We start from the raw sequence: 10,414 nt of genomic DNA on the forward strand, positions 1-10,414 counted from the left end.
GGTAACTGAGCCACTATATATCAGCCGAGATGGAGGGAGAACAGCGGAGGAGAGGAGGGGAGCAGAGAGGTGAGCTTTGGAAAGCAAAGGGGAGGAGAAAGCCAATGAGGGGAGAGTCAGACAGCAGGGGAAAGGAGGGAAAAAAACACTGGCATGTCTTCAGAGACAATAAATACATGCATGTTAGAAAGAGAGAGAGAGCGGGCTATTTTCAGCCCGTGGTTGTCATGGAAACAGAGGCCTCGCTACTGATGCAGACGTTCAGTACTCACAGATGCTCGGCACTTGAATCTGATTAACAACAACTGGCGATAACTATTCGATATATATCAAATCTAACAAGCCAACATAAACACTACGACCTTCACTAGTACAGAGATAACTGCAAACGATATAAAGCACTACTGCATGAAGCATCCCAGAGATGTATTTTGCACTGATGTAGACAGTTAAAAAGCATCTGTCATCGGGAAATAAGACCGTGGAGAAATACAGTAATGCATACAGTCAGTCAGCGAGCGGCATCATTGCAGATGATTTTCATGAGTGCAAACACTATATGCTGATGCTCCATCACTGTTTTCAATCACATGATTACCAGCACCCCCTCACTCCTCTCTGAAGGACAGAGGGTTTCCCACATTTCACAGTTGCTATGGAAACGCTGCAACGAGAGCGGGGAGTGTGTGCAGGAAGTGTGTGTTGTATAGGTGAGGCCACAGGAAGACAGCGACGTGTGCACATTCTCAGGAATATTCAGGAGCTTTACATTACCGCTCAAAAGCTTGGAATAATCATGATTTTTAAATCTCTAAAGCTCTCCAAGGCTGCATTTATTTGATAAAAAAAAATTGAAACATTTTCACATGATATATTACCATACAAAGTTTAGGGTAAGATTTAAAAAAAGAAAGAATTGAATGTTTATTCAGCAAGGATGCATTAAATTTATCAAAGTGACACATTTATAATGTTACAAAAGATTCAGATTTCAAATAAATTCTTATGAACTTTCTATTCATCAGAGAATACTGAAAAATGTATCACTCTTTTCAACATTGATAATATTCAGAAATGTTTTTTGAGCATTAAATCATCATTATACTGATTTCTGAAGGCTCATGTGACACTGAAGACTGGAGTAATGATGCTGAAAATTCAGTTTTGATCACAGGAATAAATTAAACACAAAAATTAAAAACAGCTATTTTAAATGGTTAAAACATTTCACAATATTACTGTTTTTACAGTATTTTTCATCAAATAAATGCAGCCTTGGTGAACATAAAATAATCATAATTATTCCAAACTTTCTACCGGTAATCTAAATGTCATATTCCAAATGACTTGTTTCTGGTTTGGTCAAACGCAGCATTCTGCTGTCAAATATTGTTGTATAAGGATGCTAAACTGGAGTTCACCATGCTTAATTTCTCTTGCATCGCTCTTCTCTCAGAATCATTTACACTTGAATCGGTTCATATAGATTTATGTATTTCAGTAGCTGTGTAATGAGTGGGATCATGTCCAGTCATCCGGTCATTATCACAAACTAACCCTGCCCTATGGGGTGTATCCTGCGGTATTGACTGTACATGTGTGTGACTGAGAATCAGAGGCTCGATGTGGTTTATAAGTACTAATAAACAGCCAATATCCTGGTAATATGCATGCTAATAAGAAACTAGTTAATAGCGAGAATTGGACCCTAAACTAAAGTGTTAAGCATATTGCAATGAGGATAAATATGGTTTGAACACAATTTTTGTGCTGGTGAAATCATGAAGAGTGTCCTCTTCCAATTGTATTTGTTCATTTCATGGCAAAATTTCAGTGTTTGGTTTTAAGGACATTTTAGAATGATAATTAATTGTTGTCCCGTGTTGGCTCTGGGTCTTGAATAAAAGCCAGTTGAGAACCACTGATTTACTCGTCTAGAAACTGCAGAAAGAAATAATTAAAGAAAGAAATTGTGCTTTAAGCAATTATGTTACCATTTGCTAACTTCCACCAGACTGCTGTTGAATCAGACCACACCCTCTCTTCAAAACCAGACAGCATTACTGATTGGCTAAAAAAAAGGCACAGGCCACTCCCCTTTACTGTTTACAGTACTGTTCGACGTGAACTGGCACAGCACATCGGTTTATGAGTAATGACATCCAAGTACCGCGAGAGCGATTGAAAAGCCGTCTGCCCTCTAATCGCTCTTATCGCAGTATTTTGATGTCATTTACCGATTGGTCTGTGCAGCGCCAGTTCAAGTCCAACAAGCCTTTAGGCTGTGCAACACTTTCACAAATATATAAGTTAATGGATTGTTTACAGCAGCTTTAATCAAAGTTGAGCATAAAGACACACAGTCAGAGTTCTAAAGCCAAAATGTCCATGTTTTATTGGTAAAGAGCGTCTGTGTAGCGAATGGCATAGTGCAGAGGCTCACACGCACAGTTAAGCATTTGCCACAACCTTTGACCCGGAACTGATGGCCAACCAACTATAGCTCTTCACAGCCGAACCACACAGCATCAACAAAGAAACCAAATCAACTAAAAATACTCAGTACAAATAAATAGGTAAACAGATGAAGAACAAAGCCGATATCAGCAGTACTGTATTTTTTTTAATGCAAAAAAGATTAATTTTAAGTTTTTTTTCTTTTTTTTATCTTGAGGAGTTCGTTGTTCAAAAGACAGAATAAGAGAAATATATGAGTGAATCTCACAAAACCTACTAAGAACTGGTTTCGGGTAAAATTTCACCCTAAAATCTTATTTTATTTTGCTTAAAAATGGTGAGAATAAAACCCATTATTAGTTGTTGTTTTTTTGTGTGTGTAATATGTCATTTTCATTACATTTTTTTGGGGGGGTACAATTTCTCAGAAAAAAGGAGAGAATAATAACTATTCTCAACATTGCAAAAAAAAAAAAAATATATATATATATATATATATATATATATATATATATATATAATATGTATGATTGTAGTACTTAAACGATTTTGTTTTTGCTAATATATATTTAAATTTTTTGAAATTATTTTTATTTATTAAAGCATACACAGAAAATTGGGAATTTCAAACAAACAAAATACAAGATGTTAATAATAATAAGCAATAATAATTAGTAGGAAAATTAGTTAAAAATGCCACAAAGCAAAAAAATACTGCATTATTTTTCTCTATGCACAATATCATTTTGTTCATTTGAGGATGTGGTGAAATATGACCTGTTTTCATGAGATTCACCCATAAATAGAAGGAGAGAGAAATGCAAATATTTTCCAAAAAGCTTCGTTCTGTTTCAAATCCTGAAGAACGCATGTTCTGCTCATGGTAAGTCAAAAAATAGAGAATATTTACATCTTTAGATTATATACATGGCAATATATGAACACATGGTCAGTGTGAGAATGTGATAGAGAGAGACGGAGAGAGAAAGACCCACCACATCAAGAGTCTACAGTGATGAAACTGCTTCATAATACAATCTTTCTGTGCTGATTCAGAAACAGCTTCCATGCCTTGTCTTAAAATACACTGCATCATGGGTCTCAGCCTCAGTGTCTTCATCTCACAGCCAGTGAAATCAGCTTAGAGCAGCTTTCTGAAACGAGGAAAGGTTTAGATGAATTGTCTCTCAGTAACCGTAAGGGTAATGTGATTTTTCTGACCGCAGAGAGGATGCATAGAGGAGAAGAACAACCTGCTACAGGACGAAACACATCTGAACTCTGACATACTGTCTGGGGCAGGTCAGGGTTTACCCATTTTGCATTTCACAAGTTTATATGATAAAATAGAGGTATGGAAAGGTTAAAGGTGAGGTTTGCTGGCTATAACGCCGGTCTGTGTCCACTACACTTGTAGTTGATGTATGTTAGCAATATGCTGGTGTTCTCTTAAAAAAAACTCCAGAATGATCAGATATATATATGCATTTAAAATGACAGACTGTCTCATCTTGCACCAAAAATGCTCTCTAGAATTAGAATTTTTCTCACCCAATATGGCTAATTGGCCAAATCAAGGTTCAATTGTGGTAACTGCTTTATCATTGCGCTTGGAATTATACTGATGTGTTCCACTAAAATCAATACCATTCAACAGGCAAAAATTTTCTGTTATGCAAATTTCGGATCCGGGTTCAATGCAAACATGCCAGCATGTGTATTTGTAAGATCATCTCATATCTTTCCTCAATGTGCAGTTTTTAGGCGTCGAGGACACAAAGCGAGGCAGAGAACACGTTCCTCACATTAACTAACCTTTTGCTTATGTGATACTGACGTAATTCTGCTATACCTATGTGCCGCATCAGCCGATGAGGGTCAGGTGCTACAATAAGCTTTTAAGAGCATTTCCTGGCAATGATGTTGTTGCTAAGCAACTCCACTGGATATTCAAACACAATCAGCTTTCATACTGTAGGGAGAAAGAGGGGAAGCAATAAAAGAAACAGAAAAAATATAGTTTGTCCTATAATTCCATTATGAAGAATAGCAGGGAGACATTTGAGAGGGATATAATGTCCTCAGGTTGCTGAGCTATGTATAATACTTCAACAAAAATTAATAATGTCGAACAAGATTCAATGGAGAAAACAATTGCCCAGTTTGTCAAATGAAGTCCAGCTTGATTAATGAAAGTTCCCACCATTTGCAAAAGGATGAATCAGTTTTAACAACAACAATTTGATAAAAAGATGATGAATTGGAAATTAAAAACCGAATAAAGTTTAATGCAGCAATTACAATAATACACGCATGTGTACTCTACTCCAGTTAATGGCACATTGCACATTATTATTATACAACTTCAAAGCCATTCAAGAATGAGGAACTTGATCAATAGATCGCTTTATGTAGTCAGCAGTTGTTGTATGGCTCCCACGAAGGACTGGTCAGTCCACAAATCTCTTCAAAGAAAATACTCTCTGAATGTGAGGCATACAAGTTTCACCAACTGGATGGCTAACGTTTAATGTGAAGTGGCCCAAAGAGCGGTATTCCCATTCCCTGAACCCTGAACCGTGACCCTTAACCAGCCCCTTGAACCCAAACCCACTGATTTGGTCTATAAACAGTATATTTGAAAATCTTTACATAAGATTACATGTCATATTGCAAAATCTTTCGTCAGAAAAATCTGGACATTTTCACAATGTCTTTCATTCTGTCTCTGTTAAAAATCTAAAATTTTCAAGTCAATGAATTTCTCCTGTGCTGCGTATCCCAGTATATTTCAAAGCTTTAATACAGCTTATTTTAAAGTCAACATGAACTCATAATGGACACTATTTACTTTCCTAACACACATTCCTGGCCTTATTGTGCACGATTCAACTGTGCACATTATGCCATGCCAAAAAAAACCAAAAGAAATTCAAATTTTTTATCAAACTGTAACCTGCTCCGCCTCTGAAATGACTTTCCATTTCGGCTAGAATCACAAATCCCTCCTGGCTCCATTCTGGTACACCCACTTTTCACAATCCAATCAATTCCAGATGGATAAAGTCAAGTCCCGCCCTGCATCCATGTTTCACATAGAAATACTACAGAAGTTAAATGGCGTTTCATGTTGGCTTTAAGTCCAGATACGTTCTGCGCACATCAAAAACACCCAATACCAGTGAAATAGCCCTTACACACTGCTGTTACTCTTCATTTCAGCGCTGACAGGCGAAAAGACAAACATATGACACTCACGATCTCTTCAAACGTAGATATGCACAGAGAGTTTGCACTATGGCGGCTTGTTGGGAGGTACTATGGTACCTTTGCTGACGACAGCAGCCAAGTAACTCTTACTGTTCACGGGGAAAGGCTTCTTCTCTCTGCCCTCTCCTCTAGGTATGATGTGTGTCACCCTGAAACTGGTGTCTTTTAGAGTTCAGATTTCTGAGGTTATGAACTGATCCTCACTTGTGCTAGATTCAGAATGTCATCATGAAGCAGAGTGAACATGAGCATGTATTCTGGATCACAGCAGTTTAAGTCTTTATTTCTGAATTAGTCTCAGTTAATGCTGTCCCTTACACACACACATATACACACACACACAGGTACACTACCTACCGAGGTGAGTACAATGAATAATGATGTCAACCTCCGAGGAGTGTAAATGTGTGTATGCTTTTATACAGGTCTGTTAGCTGCTGTACATCGGTGTGTGTACTCGGTGTCGCTGGACTGTGGCAAACCAACACTTAAGTAATTACACTACTTTAATATAGACTATATTTTTTATACGCGGACACAACTCAAAAAGAACTGCAAAAAAGACGCTTGCTTTGGCACATATGTACTCAATAGCGCCATGTCCACTTCAGTAAAACCCTGTCTCTCTGTTCACTGAACGGAATATTCCTTAGAATCTGTCGGAAAGGGATGGAGTTCCATAAAGTCAAAAACTTGACAGTCACACTGGCGTAAAAACCAGTCTACTTCCCTTCCTGCATGTGTATTTGAGTAATCAGATCTGGGTCTCCTGAACGCTCTCCTTGGAGCCATTCGATAGCAACAGCGGCTCAGTCTGCATATTGGGAACGTGACTAAGGCCTTTCAGAGTTCCATGGAAAGTCATCGCCATTGGGATGGGGATTGGCAGGGGAGGTGAGGTCGAGCCAGGGATGGTGTCACCGGTCCCTATTTTCATGGTCGAAGCCTGATTTTGGGAGGAAAGATTGGGTTTGTTGTTGAGCATTCCAGTGGCCATATTTAAGCCCAGCACGTTGTTGTTAAAGTGGTGCGCTTTGTAGTAGTGGTTCAGGTGATCCGATTGCCCAACGCTCGGCAGGGTCATGATCTCAGGGTCATGAATCCTTGGACTCTGCCCACTTCCTCCACCAGTTCCCGCTCCAGTGTGGACAGTGCTCCCTCCTGTGATGCCACTAGCTCCCGCAGATCCAATCTCATCTTCAACGTTGATGATCTCAATGGCGCGCGCCGGGCCGTGGTGTTTGTGCAGTTGGTGCTGTTTGCGAAGCTTGTAGAAGACGACCAGCATCACGGCCGCCATGAAGGTGATGGCCACAAAGCAGCCTATGATGATCTTAGTTGTCTTCATTACGTCCTCAAGACCCGACAGGTTGGCGACATCTGTGATGGAGACGGTGAACGGGCGATCGGGTGCACGCGTAGCTCGCGGTGACAAGGAGGACAGCATCGAACCAGTGGGACCTGCTGATGCAGATGTGGCTGTCGGTCCAGGAAAGCTAATAATCGTCTCGTTGACGAACTGCCGAGCTGATTCGTGCCCTTCTTGCCCCGTCTCTACGGTTTCAACAGTAACAGTTGTGAAGTAACTGTAACCACTGCCTGGATCAGGAGCTGAGACGTTCAACACAGCAGTTGCTGTGGTGTTGCCAGCAGAGTTGGTGACCATACAGGTGTATGGTCCGGTGTCTTGCATGGTCACGTTGGTGAAATTCAAGGTTCCATCATGCAGGACAGAGATCCGGACCTTATACGATCCATGGGTCATCAAGGTCCCATTGGGGGTCAACCAAGAAACAGAAGTCATAGATGTCCCGCTGCGGCATTTTAGCTCCGTTGCCATTCCCTCGGTCACGTTCAGGTCCGTTGGTGGCTCCACAATCACAGGTGCATAGCAGGTGAAGTCTCTCTGGTCAAGGTCACCAATGTACCTGCCCTTAGTACCTGGTGGGGCATGGCATCGTGCACAACAAGTGGAGTTATCAGGTACGGTTTCTTTAAGCCACCAGCTCAACCACAGAACATCACAGTTGCAAACCCAAGGGTTGTGGTTCAGATGGACACGCTCTGCTGCAGTGGAGTGAAGAGATCATGTGGCAATGAATGCAGAGAGTTATGCGACAGATTGAGCTCCTCCAGGTTCTTGAGGTCATCAAAGGCATTCCTCTCAATGACAGAGATCCGAGAGTGCATGAGCCACAGTTTGCGTAGAGCCACCAGGCCTTGGAACGATCCAGGACGCACCATGCCCAGCTGGTTTCCTGACAGCTCCAGTTCCTCTAACCGCACGAGAGGCGTCAAGTTGGGTACGTCCTTAAGCCCGCACATGCCCAGATTCAGGAAACGTAGGTTCAGCAACCCTTCGAATGCGGCCTCCGAGATGAAACTGAGTTTGCGCAACTCACCGAGGTCTAACCGTCGCAGTGACGGCACGCGGTGGAAGGCGTATGCTGGGAGTGTCTCTATGGGGTTGTTCCTTAGCCAGAGTTCACGAAGCTTGCTCAGGTACTCGAACGCCTGTGATGGTACCAGTGGGAGTCTGTTGTCAAAAAGCTCCAGGGTGATAAGATTGGGAAGGCCATTGAACGCTCCCACTTCTATCTGACGAATCTGGTTCTTAGACAACTGTAAAATTTCCAGATGATTTAGGTGCTTGAAGGTGTCTGACCTGATCAACTGCAGAAGAAGAAGAGAGGAACAGAATATAGTTAGTTATAACAGCTGACACATTCTGGAACGGGGTTACTACATCTTCTGAATCTATATTGTTAAGGTTTAGCCTGTTCTGCAAAACCCATGAATGTTGCATCTTTGTTATTTTGTTCTATTTCAGTATTTGCGTATGCGTGACCATCTGTCACTCTGTGATTGGAGGTGACTGATCTACAATGCCTGATGGTTGTAGCATTGAAAATCTAACAGAGCTTGTAAACAAAGACTAACCAAGTATGTTTAACACTAAGGCTCTGCAAGTCACTGCAAGAAATTCACCAATTTCGTTTGTAGCAAATTTCGGCATGCAGTTTTCATGAAGAAAACGTATATATAGGTTACCTGTATGGAGTTCTCCTGGAGGTTGAGGTATCGCGTATTGGACGAGATACTCTGTGGAACTTCATTTAAGCCTTTTCTGGTACAGATCACTCGACTGGCTTGATTGGAACAGCTACAGGGATTTGGGCAGGCGGGACTGGCTTCGGCCAAGCGAGGTCCAAGGAGGTTTGGCCACAACAACAGTTGGACCAACCAGATAAGGGGGGAGGGGCTGAAAAGGCCTGTTACGATAGCAGCCTGCATGGCAACTGAATCATGTCCTGCCCCTTTCCTGAACAAAACAAGGCAAATTGTGAGCTAGAAAACCCTCAAAACTTCTTAAATGTTAATTTTACGAAAAATAATAAATATGGAAGTGTATTTTGAATGACAACATCCACAAAACAAGAAAGAAAATTAACTTTTTTTACGATTAACTTGTGGAATCAGGTATCTTGTGGCATCAAATTGTAATCCACACAGTTGTCAACAGCACTGGATGCTGCTACGGGAGTCTTATGCTTGCCATCACAATCATCACAGTCAGCACTGGCCTTGCTTACTGGAAGAAAAAAAACGGGATGGGGAATGCGAGAAAGAGAGAGAGAGAGAGAGAGAGAGAGAGAGAGAGAGAGAGAGAGAGAGAGAGAGAGAGAGAGAGAGAGAGAGAGAGAGAGAAAGGACAAGGGAGGTCAAAAACTGCATATATGTACAGCTTATCGTATTTCATATAGCTAAGGGTGTGAGGGTCAGTACATCAGCAACTAAAAACTGTGACCTGTGCAACTAAATGCTGTGACCCCTCTAGCTCAGTCAAAGCAGAATTGTAATTTCAATTTATTTCCACTTTTTCTTTTATTACTTATAAACATTGAGCAGCCACAGCCGTAGCCAACAACACAGTCCTTCTTTTTCAACCGTCCAGACTTGGATTGGTCTGGCCTTGACTTAAAAAACTTTGAGGTTTAATATTTAATTTGACTGGTTGAAGGCAACAGGTTTGTCCTGTCAGTACAATGTCTAACTCTAGAATTATATTTGCAAATTCGTATTCTTTATTAAATGTGCATAGATGTGCTGTTCTGTAAACATAAAACGTAGAATAATGAGAAATTATTTATACACAATAATACAATATTCACATTATTACTTATGTAAATGAAAACAGACATTTAATACAAACTGTACAAAGAAATGTGTGTGTGCGCAACCACTGTGTATACAAGCAAGAGGTAAACAACTCTCATGTCTGAACACTGATGTTTACAATGATTAATAAAGAATAATTACGAATGTTGGATGACAGTAATGCAATAGCAATTTGTTTGCATAAACATTTTTACAATTAAAACTTTTGGCGGAATGGTGAAAAAAAACAGACTTTTTAATTCGATTCTATAAAGTTAATAAACCAGACCAGTCTTTAACTCTCTTAGCTGAGAGTGTAAGATGGGCCAGAAATGAACTCTAAACCAAAAGTCCAAGCTCGACACTACCATGAGAAATTACTAACATCAAAATGGAAACCAATAGACAGAAAAAGAAAGGAAAGATTTGGACACCAGAAAAGGTTTACATGCTAAGTGGAATTGAGGTAATAAGGGCAAAAATGCAGGTGTTCTGATCTATTTTTGTTTGTTTTGTTTTTTCACTTTAA

General features: G+C 40.4%; 1 protein-coding gene across 1 annotated transcript; it reads right to left on the reverse strand.

The window, feature by feature from the left end:
* Positions 1 to 4,717: 4,717 nt before the first annotated feature.
* On the reverse strand, positions 4,718 to 9,070 carry lrrc4bb (leucine rich repeat containing 4Bb). Its single transcript, XM_077219259.1, is given in 3 exon segments — positions 4,718 to 7,794; positions 7,797 to 8,400; positions 8,779 to 9,070. Coding segments are annotated over 3 exon segments (2,160 nt in total). The 5' UTR covers positions 9,022 to 9,070; the 3' UTR covers positions 4,718 to 6,481.
* Between the last annotated feature and the right edge of the window lie 1,344 nt (positions 9,071 to 10,414).

The sequence above is a fragment of the Siphateles boraxobius genome, unplaced genomic scaffold, assembly GCF_051911475.1.
Source record: "Siphateles boraxobius isolate OS27281-9 unplaced genomic scaffold, OSU_SipBor_1 12, whole genome shotgun sequence".
In the NCBI taxonomy this organism is placed as follows: Eukaryota; Metazoa; Chordata; class Actinopteri; order Cypriniformes; family Leuciscidae; genus Siphateles; species Siphateles boraxobius.